A 13,491-nucleotide genomic window follows, 5' to 3' on the forward strand; every position below is an offset into this window, starting at 1 on the left:
CAGACATGGAAGGAGTGGAAGACGGAGCAGGCTTTCCCTGGATTGCTGGGACAAAGGTGCTTTGCTCGAAGTAGGTGACCTGCTGTGTTCCCCCTCCTCAGTGATTCTCTTGTGCTCAGCCCAGGGTGGTTCCATGCCCAGGGTGGTTCCATGCCCAGCTCCACAGGGACAGATAAGCCACAGCTGTGGCCAAAACTTGTGTGCAAGTGTCCAGATCCTGACCACCACCTCGGTGAACATCAGACGTGGGAGCACAGGACAGCCCATGGATTGGCCCTGGAGCCTCCCCCGCTGGCTGGGCAGAGCTCCAGGGGACGAGACGTGTTTGTGGAGGTCCCTGTGGGCAGAAGGACAGTGGCAGCAGGAGGGACAGTGCCTGAGGTGCCCCAGAGTCCCCACCAGCACCGTGGGCTTGGGCGGAACATGGTGACACAAGTGACTTGCTCCAGGCTGGTTGGGACGTTGGAGATCTTCGTTCTCGTTCTTCCCTCTTCTTCCTCATGTGCAGCTTTAGGGTGTGGAGCATCCTCCCCATGCTCTGGCCATCTCCTCCAGTCCCTTCCCTCAGGATCCCTGACTCCCTGGGCCATCAGGTCACCCTCTGTCCTTGCTTCCACTGGAGAGGATGCTGCAGGGAGGGAGGAGGAGGTTCATGCAGAGGAGACACTTCCCTGCCTCCCTTGCCCCACTCAGCAGTGCAGGAGCAGGTACATCCCATGCAGATGGACAGCTCAGGCCTCGCTGCCCTGTTCCAGGAATTCTGTTTGGCACAGGGTTGGCAGCAGCTGAAGGGTCCTGTGGAGCTGTAGGTGAGTCCTGACTCAGTCCTTGAAGCAACCTACGCTCCACAAAACATGGAACAAAGACTACAACAAGACCCTTCTCAAGGGTGTTGCCTCATCCAAGTCCTCCCAAGCTCAGGAGCTGTGTTTCTGACAGAGAAGCCAACCACTGGAAACAAAAATAACTGTTCCTTTTCTGTAGCTTTTAGAGGATATAGCTGGAAAACAAAACAAAACAGAAACAAAACCAGGAGATTGTCTCTTCCCCTCGTCAAACCCATCAGTAGCTAAGTCAGAAGAACAACGTTCAAGTTATGGGGTGCAGCAGCAGCAGCCAACACAAAACATTCAAGTCGATGATTTGGCTATGTACAGGGGAGGGGCAGCCCTGCCCGCCGGGACTCCGGGCGCTCCCGCAGCGCTATCTGATCCTCTTCTCCACCGAGTACACCGAGATGTAGTAGTCATTGCTCCCGACCGCCAGGTGAGGCTGTGGGGAGAGGAACAGGGTAAGTCATGGAATCACAGAGTCACCGAGGCTGGAAAGAACACTGAGACCATTGAGTCCAACCTGTGACCCATCACCACTTGGCAACCAGACCAGAGCACTGAGTGCCATGTCCAGACGTTCCTTGGACACCTCCAGGGATTTTGACTCCACCACCTCCCTGGGCAGCACATTCCAATGCCTGACAGTCCTTTTCATGGAGAAATTCCTCCTGATGTCCAACCTGAACCTCCCCTAACACAGCTTGAGGCTGTTTGCCCTGTCCCTTGTTCCCTGGGAGCAGAGTCTGACCCCACCTGGCTGCACCTCCTGGCAGGGAGTTCTAGGAGTGAGAAGGTCCCTCCTCTCCTCCAGGCTGAGCCCCCCCAGCTCCTTCCCATGTGACTGACCCTCCAAAGGTCCATGTGTGGAGCAGTAATGAGGCACAGGGGACGGTGACATTTTGCAGGGACACACACTCCTCTGCTCCACAGCCCCAAGTGCGTCTACTGTGACGCACTCCTGCCAGCACCCACACTCCCTGCGAGTTATAGGCCCATTCCAGCCAGAGGGAAAAATTATGGGGACTATTAGTTGCCAACTGCCAACATAATTTCTCTAAACGACTGCAAATTTGCTCGTTAGGAGCGGCTGTCTGGGCTGGGAATGAGCATTCCCCGCAGTGAGGGGGCAGGAATGGCCCTGGCTGGGGAGCCCCGGGCTGGACAGGGTGTGTGTAAAGAGCAAACCCATTTAAGGTCATTTTACCCACTCCTTCCTCCAGCCCCAACTGCAGGGCAGCCCAATCCCTCCCAGCTTCCTGCACAGAGGCTTTTCAGAGCTGACATAAGCTTTCCTTTGCCCTTCTGTCCTCAGGATGTCAAACACATCCCCCAGGCAAGAAAACCACCTTCCCCCTCCTGCCCTGCTCATGCCAAACCCTCCCAGGGTTGCACAGCTTCTCCCTCCCCTCCTCCAAGCTCCTAATCCTTCCCACTTCCCACTACATATTCAATATCTGTGTGCTGATCTGCAGGTTTCTCAAACAACTCTTTTAACTCCCTCCTGTTTCCCATCCATTCATGTTGTTTTCTCAGGTTTTCCATCTCCATCACTTATCCTCATCCCTGGGTGACAAAGTCCATGCAGATGGACACCTGTCTCCTAATTGGGCAGCAAGCAGGTTCTGTCTAACAGCTCCTGCAGAGCCCCTCAGCTGTGACCTGCTCCAAGCTCTGCCTTTGCTCTGATTCATGCCTCTATCAGCTCAGCCCTTTAATTTCTGCAGTTCTCCCGTTTTCCTGACGTGCAGGTTGTTACGTCAGGAGCTGTGAGAGCAGCCCCAGAGACCCAGGGTGGGTGAGATACGTCTGCAGAGCACAGGCAGGGGATAAATAAACACACACAACCTGGAAGTGTGAGCCTGCACCTCTCCAGTCAGCCCTGGGCAAGTCACCTCAGATAATCCCTGTGGCACTCAGCTCGACTCAGCCTGCAGCTGGGAGAGATGGGAACAGTACAGCAGTCCAAGGGCTCAGGTGTTGGGATCCTGTTCTAGCTGTAGGTGCCCATGCTGGACCAGCAGCACCAGTGGCACCATCAGTGTGGTGTCTGGAACAGCCCAGAGGACTGGGGAGCTGCACTGGGAGCACCAGGCTGAGGCAGCACCTCCCACAATGGGGGTCTCTGTGCCATTCCCTCTTCCCCCATGAACACTGAGACATGCCCACCCCAGTGCAAGCAGAGACACAGACCCAGTGAGGATGGAAGGCCAGGCAGCTGATGGCTCCCACTCTTTGTCCCATAAACCCATCGTAGTACTTGATGTTATTGATCAGCTCCCCGTTCCCGTTGTAGATCGCCGTGAACTGATTCATGGAGCCACTGGAAGGGAATGGGAAGAACACAGTGTCACTGGGAATGCTGTGAAGGGACAACACTGCTGCCTGCAGCACAGCTGTGTGTCAGATCAGTGTGCAGCAAGGTCTGTAAGTGGGACACCATTGACTGGAACCACAGGGACCTGTGGTTACCTGAGACAGGAACACATGGAGAGCTGATGCCCTCACACACACACACTGAGTGCATCTCCAACAAGCCCCAGGCCATGTGGCTGTGGAGCAGTTGCTGGACCCCACTCAGAGCCCAAAATACAGATCCTGACTCTGATCAGGGATCCAATATTGGAGTCAACTCACAGTAAAACCAACAACGCCCCAAGAATTATGTCTGTGGGGACAAATCGTCCTCTCCAGGGATCACAGAATCATGGAATCCCAGAATGGCTTGGGTTGGAAAGGACCTTAAAAATCATCCAGTCCCCCCCCCTGCCATGGGCAGTGACACCTTCTACTAGCCCAGGTTGCTCCAAGCCCCATCCGACCTGACCTAGAACACTCCTAGGGATGGAGCAGCCACAGCTGTTGTAGGCAACCCATGCCAGTGCCTCAGCACCCTCACAGGGAGGAATTATTTCCCAATATCCCATCTATCCTTGCCTGTTGGCAGTGTGAAGGCATTCTCTGTGTCCTGTCCCTCCAGACCCTTATAAATAGCCTCTCTCCATCTCTCCTGTAGTTCCTTCAGGTACTGGAAGGCCACAGTTAGGTTACCCTGGAGCTTCTAATCTCCATCTGAACAACCCCAACTCTCTCAGCCTTTCCCCACAGCAGAACTACTCCATCCCTCTAATCATCTTGGTGCCTCCTCTGTACTCACTCCAACAGCTCTGTGTCCTCCCCGTGCTGGGGATGCAGGAGCTGGAAGCAGAACTTACCAGGCAAAGAGGTTGGCCTGGGGGTGGATGTCAAGGGCTGTGAGCCCCTTGACAATCTGCAGGACCTTCATGGACTCAGGCATCCGCGGGTCGAAGAACCGCACGTCGCCGTTGACGCTGCCGACACAGGAGAGCCATACAGTCAGGCTGTGACCAAACCAGGTCCCAAAGCCCAGGAAACACAGCCAAACACCTCCATGGGACATTAGGACACAGAAGACACAAGCCCTTCCCAACTGAGGTTTGTCCCATCCGTAGCATGTTCAGGGCTGAGCATCAGCTGTGCTGCTGCCCTTGGGAGTGATCCTGCACTGCTGATCCCTCACTGCCTTTACTGCTCACAGGTCAGTGTGCCTTCCCTGTTCTGTCACACCCAACACACCTGAATTCATGTCAGCCCCGAGTTCCAGCTGCTGTGCACAGCATGAATTGCATCAGAAACCCCACAGCAGATGGGACCTGCTGTGTCATTTGTTCCTCCCAATGTCCAGACACAGACACACGAGTCCTTGCTGGCAAAGGGCTGTGACCAGGTGTGACAGACCCTGGGGATGCTCAGGCCAGGTGACAGCCCAGGGATGGCTTTATCAGGGGGAAGGAACAGCAGCAGTGACAAGGTGCTGTGCCTGGTAGATCGAGTACCTTTCAAACACAAACAATGTCTGTTTGTTAAGTAATCTCTGAAACACATCAGCAGAATCCTGGCTATGAGATTCCAAGAGGGCACATCCCTCTCTGAGACTCAAAAAATGGTTCTGAATGTACTGGGAGACCCGGTAAGAGCTTTAGCAGGGAAGTGAAGTCCTGTGGAGAGGGATGACATGAGAAACACATCCCAGCTGGACAACAATGGGCAACAAGAAGTCACAGCTGAACCCAAAATCACATGGGGAACCAGCAACAGGGAGCTGTAGGATCTGACTGTGTGTCAGACTGTGTCCCCCAAACCTCTGTCCTGGGCCAGGGAGAATGTTCTGCTGAGGTTCAGAGCACTGTTCCACCAGCAGTAACACCCCTGGGGTTCTCAGGGAATAGTTACACCAGGATCTCACTATGTCCTAACATTTGGATCTTGCTGTCAGCTGAAGAAGAGGGAACTGGGAGGAACTGAAGAGAGTGAACTGGGAGGAACTGAAAGCAAGGTGGCTCATCACCACAGCCCAAGTTCCTCCCTCTAGGAAGAGACCACACCTGTCCTTTGAAGCAGAACATCTCACACCTCTCCAGCCCTGAGAGCAGCCCAATTCTGAGCACTGAGGAGAGGGGACAGCCCATCCCTCAGCCTGGGCTGGCCAGGCACAGGGACCTGACCCCTAGGGCTGCTGAAGGAGCTTACAGAAAGGAAGATTAAAAACTCTAATATGGGAGCAGGACAAATCTGCAGCTGCATCACATAATCCCCTCCCTGAAAATCTTAATACATTTTTGCTGGCCCTTCCGCCACCTCAGGAATGTTCTGAATCCCAGAAAATTATGTTTTGTTTCCATTTTGTAATCAAGAAAAAGAGCCTCTTTGTGTGCAAACAGTGGCTTTGTGACAATAAATTACACTCTGTTGTTCTTTAATGGCCAAATCAGTATCTGCTGCTCTCGCCGCAGCGTTTAGCAGGAGGCAGAGATGGATTTGTGTGCAGGGAATTGCCAGGCACACAGTAATCCTGCCCAGCAATATGCCTGACAGATGCAGCAGCAACCCTCCTGCTCGTGTTCTCTCCCAAATGACCCCATGGGGACGGTAGCACTCAGGACCCATCACCACCAGATACTCTGTGCCTCCAGCTCCGGCTCCACTCCCTTCCTCCCTCACACACCTTGTGATGCTCATTCCAGTGTCGTGTTTGCTCCCAGACTACACCAACAGCCTCCCAGGGAAAGCACCACATCTCTTTTTGTCACTGAGTTTGGAACTGGAGTTAATTACTCAAGCTAAAGAGCTTTACCCTCTCAGATCCTGGAGTACCAGAGTTAGAATTGAAAGGGAAAAACAAAGTGTGTTTAAGGGAGAACAGCTCAAAGGGTAAAATCTCCTGTACCTGACGCTCATGATGTTGCCCTCAGGATGCTTCTGCAAGTAAGCCTTGACCACCCAGGCTGTGTGCTCCCTGTAGGTCATAACTCGGCTGGGGAACAAGGAGAGACATGTGAGGAGGAGGAGGAGCAGGAGTGAGGATCCCACGAGCCCAGTAAGGACAAGAGTTACCATTCACTGAGAGCCATTCTCCTGTCAAACACGCGGATGGATCCATCCCCCAACCCTGCCACGATCAGGGAGCGGTGGGAGTCGCAGGACAGGCTGGTGACACAGCTGTCAGCTCCAGTGGGGATGTCCTGGGGAGAGAGCACACACTGACATCACCAGTCCCTGCAGCCAAGGGCCTGAACTATCCCTGGAGGTGTTCCAGGCCAGGCTGGATGGGGCTTGGAACAACCTGGGCTAGTGGAAGTTGCCCCTGCCCATGGCAGGGGTTTGGACTCTTGTTCAGGGACCCCTTCCACTAGCCCAGGTTGCTCCAAGCCCCGTCCAACCTGGCCTGGAACACTTCCAGGGATGAGGCAGCCACACTTCTCTGTTCAACCTGTGCAGGATGCCTGTTGGAGCCGCAGGAGCTCATTTCACACTCCAGTCCTATTTTTCCCTCTGTGCAGATTCACCTTTGGAGCTGAGCTGGGAGAGGCACCAGCCCTGGGGCTGCTCCAGCCTCTGCCCACCCCCAGCTCCTGTCTTTGAAGCAGCAACACTCAGCAGAAGTGCAAATGAAGCACTTGTTCCTGCAGCTCCAGCCCAAGTGCTTCCAGAGGTGTGGGTTTTTGTAGTTCAAAGAGGGAAGGCCCCTTTATCCCCCTGGAATGTTCCTGCTCTTTGTGCTGATTCTCACTTTCCCTGTGTTACTGAGTCAGGAAATTCCAATCACTTCAGTTCCAACACACCCAATCTTGGTGATTAAGAAGAGAAACAACATGTTTTTAGATACTTTCAGTGCAATCATTAATCATCATCATTTAAAAGATTTTCGCCTCCTGAATTTTGCTGCTCCTTAATTTGCATAGAAAAAAATAATATGTGAAAGTAATTAAGATTAACAGAGGCTTAATTATCCTGCGTGGAGGGGTCAGAGTGTCGCAATTAATGCTCATCCAAGGGTAATTAATCTTGAGAAGCTTTGAAAACTCAGCTTCCTTTCCATTCCAGCATGGTGCCTCTGTCCTCACCCACAGCTGCTCCTCCTTGGGATTGCTGAGGAACTTCCATGTGATTAGGGTTGACAGGAACTCTGGCAGTGCCTTCCCTGAGACATGGCACAGTCATGTGTGACTGGAACTGCCCTCTTGGTGCCTCCTGGCAGGGGTGAGGGGTGAACAGCTCAGGTGCTGAGACTGAGCAGGGATGTAAGTGCTTTCCACATGGACACAGTTTTCCTGGACACAGACCTTTGGCTGGGAGGCACTGGAGCAGTGCTGGCTCTGTCACCTGCTCTGTGTCTCAGTGGAGCAGAGGTGGAGCAGGATGTCCAAATGCTCCACCACCAACCCAACTCCCCCCTGAGTATCCTGACAAATCATAGAATCATGGAATGGTTTGAGTTGGGAGGGGCTTTAAAGCTCATCTTGTTCCCTGCCATGGGTAGGGACACCTTCCACTAGCACAGGTTGTTCCAAGCCCCATCTAACTTGGCCTGGAACACTCCCAGGGATGGGATAGTCACAACTGCTCTGGGCAACCTGTTTACAGACTTTTACACTATTTCAATTACACGCTAATAGGAAACCAAATCTGCATCCCACTGCTTTCCCCTGGATCCCAGTGCCTGCTTCTGGATCCCAGTGTCTGCCTCTGGCTTCCACAGCCTCACCTTCCCCCAGCACTGCTGCCCACCCAGAACAACAGCAGCAGCTTCCAAGAAAGCCCTGAAACACTCCCTGAGTGTGTGTGTGGTTTTATGGATCTTGGCACGTGACCCTGGACAGGGAAGCAGGAGCTCCAGGACCTGTCAGCTCCCCACAGATGAGTCTCAGGTGCTCTGGGAGGGAAAAGGTGACTAGGACAGACATGCAGGTGTTACCTGGACTTTCATTTCCCGATCCGTGTCCCAGATCCGGATTATCCTCACGTCTCCCGAGGTCATCAGGAGCCCAGTTTCTTGTTCCCAGTCAACCACCATCCCTGCTCCTAGGGCAGAACACAGGCAGGGGTGAAAATCAGCATCAGAGGGGCAGAGCATCAGCTGATTCAGCTCTCCTGACCCTGTGCTACAGAAACTGCCATTGCTGGAGGACATGTAAAATTACACACACACATCCTCCAGGAATCCAGGAAGAGTGACAAGGAATCTTCTCTCCCCAAAGCACCTGCTCAGAGACACACTGTGTGAGCTCATGGGCCTTGCTGGGATGGAATTCCTGGAGAAGGGTGAGTGCATGTCACCTCCCTTCCCAGCAGGAGGACTCTCATGCCCCAAGGCCATGGAGGAGCTGTGCACAGGGACCAGAAAAAACCAGATGTGGGACTGGAGAAATCACTGGCAATGAACCCCATGATTCAGGAGGAATCTCCAAGGAACAATCCTTCCACATTTAATTGAAATGAACTTTGCACTCGTGCCACCTCCACAGCTCAGGAATGTCCTGCTCAGAGCAGAGCCCATACCAACTATCCTTTGCTTTTCATGCTGCAAAGGCTGAGCAACCACAAATCTATGGGTTTTCTGGGGAGACTCCATTTCACCCATTAAAAACACAAACAAAATCTCTTTGGAGCACTATAGGAGGGAATCAGAGAGGAACTCCAGGTCTGGTGTCTGTTTCCAGCCCCTCAGGCAGGGCAGAGGCAGCAGCAGCAGCATCCCTGCCTCACACAGCAGCTTCTCTGCCCTGCAGAGCAGCCTCCCTGCCTCCCAGAGCAGTTGTTCACCCTCTCCTCCGTGCCAGAGCAAGTCTGTGGTGCTGAGCAGTGTTTCATAACCACCCAGAACAGGAGTGAGAAACCCTCTGCAATGCATCAGGACTGCAGCTCCTGCCCCGAGCCACTCGCAGTCGCCTTTAGCACCATCCCTGTCTCCACTCCACAACCTGCTTGGCCAGGAGGTACAAATGTGAATTGGTCTGGATTTACTGCCAGGAATTAGCCCCAGCAGGATACTTAAGCCTGACCCAACGTGCTCTTTGTCACCAAAGGGGCACAAATACCTTTTACCAGAACAACCACCTTTACAGAGCACAAAGAAAACAACAGACATAGCCTATAAACGCCGAGTTTTCTTCAAAGATGATGAAATGACCTTGTTTTACACAGCTCCAGGTAAAACATTTTGCCCCTCTCCCCTTTCTAAGCATCACATCCGAGCTGACTGCTGATCTTGCTGACGTTTATTGACAGCCCATCACCTTCCTGCAGGAAACTCGGGACTCTGGGCTGAGCTGGGAGCTTGGATCTTTATCTTCACTCCAATGGATTGTTCCCTCAGCTTGCCTGGCAGCTCGCAGGGCTGGAGAGCTGAGGCACACAAGCAGGCAGTGATTGAGATGATAAACATCACTGAAGTGTTTGCATTTGTCATCTCGTTTATGGCCCATGTGACAAGACAAACCTGGCAGCAGAGATGGATCTGCCCATTACCATCCCTGATGGAGTTCAGCAGTCAAAGTGCTCCGAGGCAGCTTTACAGCTCCCAGTTTTCCAGTTAGGTTTCCCAGTTTAAGACAATGTTTTTCTGTCTGATCAGCACCAAGTCCCTGTCCAGCTGTGGTTTCAGGGGCTGTTCTGTGGATGGGGACAGCGACAGAGAATTTGGGGTGAGGACTTGATGCTTTGGGTGCTTGTTTTGGTGTCTGTGTCAGGGGTTTAAGCACTGAGAACAGTCAGCAATGCATCTAGAAGGGCAGGGAAAGTGACACTGAGGGAAGAGGCTCCAGAGGGGTTGCAGAGATTCCCACATGAAAACCTGATGGAAAGCACAAGGGCTCATGCTGAACTAGGTGCTGACAGAGAGTCCAGTGGGTGGAAAGAAGGGAGGCAGATGATCATGGAATCATGGAATGGTTTGGGTTGGAACCTTATAAAACACCCAGTTCCGTGCCCTGCCATGGACAGAGACACCTTGCACTAGACCAGGTTGCTCCAAGCCCTGTCCAGCCTGCCTTGAAACACTTCCAGGGATGATGCTGGTGTTCCATGATGGTCTTCCAAGCAGTCAGTGCAGTTTCTGCCTTTCTTATCAAAACTTAAATAGTCTAGGTTGGTGATAACTGTTGCTCCCTGAAGAGAGAAGGACAATTTTGATCATCCCATAACCAGGGATCACCCCAGAGGTGGTGGGTCCTGGCTGCAGAGGTGCTTGTGCCACACACCAGCTCCTGCTGCACCCCATGACCAGGGTGAGCCCAGGATGTACTTGGGAATGCTGAAGCAGAATTCCCACCTGTCTGAAGAGAAGAAAGGCCTTTGTACACAGATTGAAGTTGTCTGGAAGTGTGTAAGGGGGAAGAAAAGCTTCCTCTGACTGTGAAATGTTCCACCCAGAGCTGACACTCACAGCATGGAATGAGACAGAAATAGCTGAACTATTTCTATGTACGAGCAAACGTTTTCATGGTAGAGATGATATAGGATTGGCTCCTATTTCCATGCTAAATTCCTAGTGTTTTGGGATGGGAAGCAAATGTGGGACTTAATCCTAATGATCATTTCCTTTTTAATTAGCAGAGGTCCTTGTCCAGGATGCTACGACTGAGACTGCAGCTCCCCTGCCGTGTCCTGGCTCACGGGTTTGGCACCCAAGCTGCTGCCCAGCCTCGTCCTGGCACAAAGGTGATGCTCTGTGCACCTGTGTGAGCCCACAGTCAGGCTCTGCCCCCCATGCCACCTCGGAGTGAACAGGGACAGGGTTGGGACAGCACCTGTCACAGCCAGTGGTGGATCCCTGGTGCTCCCAGAATCCAGGAGCTGCCTGCAGTGAAGTCCCAGCTCTGCACTGCTGCAGAGCATCAGGAGTTAAGGTCACAGTTTTCCTCTAAGGAATATTCTGTTCTTAGATAATGAGTAACAAATCCTCCAGGGCTCAGGAAAAGGAATTTTTAAAGGTTTGTGGTTGGTTGTTGTTGGTTTTAGGTTTGTTTTTAGCCTTTTAGCACTAACACTTGCAGTTCTGTATGACGTGAGTTTGTGCACGCCAAGAGCTGTTCCTGAAGCTGTGAATTCCCATGGCTGCTCCCTCAGGATTCCCCCTGAGCAATTTGTGTGGATGGGACAGTTCCCTGTGAAAATTTCAGTAGCTAACACTGCTGAAGCAGCTGCATTCCCAGAGCCTACGCTCATGTGTAACGTCACTGGAGCACAGCCAGCCTGGCCCCAGCACTTCAATGGAATGGGAATACCTACACAGAACACAGTATAAAAGCATCTTGGATCCTGAGTGATGATTTTTACTCACAGGCCCTCCTGGCTGAGCAGCGAAGCACATCCCTGCTTTAATTTCCAGGAAGCAGTGGGAGGGTTGGATGACCTCACTGCTCATTAATTTCTACAACATCCTCTCAAGAAGTGTCACTCTGTTCCTGCCAAGGCTCTGTGCAGGGAGGGACAGCAGGAGCTGGGGTGCTGAGAATCCAATTAAAACAACACAAACCCCTGGAGCTGCAATTTCTCCAGTGATTTTATTGCCACAAAATAGCCTCACCAGAAATATGGAGCTTCTCCCAAACTTTTTACTCCTCAAGGGCAAGACAGCAGTCCCTGTGGAGGTGCAGGAAGTCTCACTGCTGCCCTCTCTGCCCCTGGCTCTCCAGGATGAGCCTGCGTGAGTTGGATCCCTTGATCAGCTCCTGCAGGCTGGAGCTGTCTCCCTGCCCAGGCTCCTTGGTGCAGCCCTGAGTCCAGCAGCTCCCCAGGAACTTCCCTTTCAATAACCTGCTGGACTTCCAAGCAGGCTCTGAGACAACCTCTCCCATCTGGATCACTGTCTGCCTGCCAGGAGAGCCAGCAGCATCCACAGCAGAGCAGAGCCCCACAGGGCAAGGTGCTGTGGTGCTGCAGAGCAGGTATTTGACCTTCCACTGGCCCAGGTTGCTCCAAACCCCATCCAACCTGGCCTGGAACACTCTCTGGGATGAGGCAATATCTAACCATTGCTGATGTATTTTGCTGTCAGGCAAAGAGCTAATTCCATGCATTTTTCTGAGATCTTCAGTAGGAGAGGAGGAATCCTTGTGCTGCATTTGTCACAAGGAGAGCAGAAGGTGCTGGACAAGGCTTTTATCGATCTGCAGCTCTCTGTGTGCCAGGGACAGGGATCACTGGCCATCAGTGGTATTGATCCACACCAAAGCCGCTGGAATTCCCTCCAACTGCTCCACACCAGTTCACTGAGCAAGGAATTCCCTGCAGCCAAGCCCTGCTAATTTTAGCCTTTGCTGGTGGATTTGGGAGTGAGTGCAGAGCGAGGCACTAACAGCCACATCAGCTCTGCTCATCCCTGCCCCATCCCTCGGCTCCAAGAGCAGAGAGGGATTTGCTAAACTGGAGCTAACGAGCTCTGAATCACCCCCTGCCCTCAGCCTCAGCCCATTCATCACTGCCACACAGCAGCTCTTAGCAGGCAGCAAACATTAATAACTGATGAGCAGCCACGGACACACACACCCCTGGGTGCCCTGACATATCAGGCAGCTGTTCCCTGAGCCCTTGGGGGCAGGAGGAGATCAGGATCCAGAGCCACACAGACCCTGCACAGCCCTGGCCTCTGTAGATGGAGGGAGACTGGGGAGTTCCTTCACCTTCCCTCCACAGGACAGAGCAGAGTTTGTGACATTTGTTAGAATCATGGAATAGTTTGGGTTGAAAGGACCTTAAAGCCCATCTCAACCCATCCCCTCCCATAGGCAGGGACACCTTCCACTAGCCCAGGTTGCTCCATGCCCATCCAACCTGTCCTGGAACACTCCCCGGGATGGGGCAGCCACAGCTGCTCTGGGCAACCTGTGCCAGTGCCTCAACACTCTCACAGAGAGGATTTTTTCTGTAGATCTAAGCTAAATTTCCCCTTTCCTTTTTGGCATATCTGTGCCAAAAGTCTACTCTTCTGAGGCACCTGGGAACAATTCATCAGCATCTCCCTTCCACATGATCTTTCCAGCCAAAGTGTGTTCTGAATAAACCCCAGTAAAACCCATATTAGCTCTATGGTGATTCCCATTTGGAACCTGTCACTCAAACCCATGAGTCCAGGGATGCCTTGAAACCTTCCTGGAAAAGAGAGACTCATACATCCCTCCCACACTTCCTCTGGCTGCAGGGAGCTCCAAGAGACATGAAGATTCCCATCTCCCAGGGAGCACAGACCCATCCCTCACAGCTGTCACAGACACAAGGCAAGGGATGGGAGAGGTGGAAGCAAAGCTTTCCAGGAACCACGGGGACCCAGAGCACTCATTCAAACCGTGTCAAAAACCCA

The 13,491-nt window shown here is 52.7% G+C and overlaps 1 protein-coding gene across 1 annotated transcript in view; it reads right to left on the bottom strand.

Moving 5' to 3' along the window:
• Positions 1-1,203: 1,203 nt before the first annotated feature.
• The window catches only part of RPTOR (regulatory associated protein of MTOR, complex 1), a gene marked incomplete at its 5' end in the record, with an annotated part of 54,263 nt that continues 41,975 nt past the window's right edge, over positions 1,204-13,491 (bottom strand). The window contains 6 exons of the mRNA XM_009082020.1: positions 1,204-1,272; positions 3,024-3,153; positions 4,046-4,162; positions 6,079-6,165; positions 6,246-6,373; positions 8,107-8,213. Of these exons, the coding sequence (XP_009080268.1) occupies positions 1,204-1,272; positions 3,024-3,153; positions 4,046-4,162; positions 6,079-6,165; positions 6,246-6,373; positions 8,107-8,213 (638 nt within the window). The remainder of the gene's footprint in view (positions 1,273-3,023; positions 3,154-4,045; positions 4,163-6,078; positions 6,166-6,245; positions 6,374-8,106; positions 8,214-13,491) is intronic.

Source organism: Acanthisitta chloris, unplaced genomic scaffold, assembly GCF_000695815.1.
Source record: "Acanthisitta chloris isolate BGI_N310 unplaced genomic scaffold, ASM69581v1 scaffold12839, whole genome shotgun sequence".
Classification (NCBI taxonomy): Eukaryota; Metazoa; Chordata; class Aves; order Passeriformes; family Acanthisittidae; genus Acanthisitta; species Acanthisitta chloris.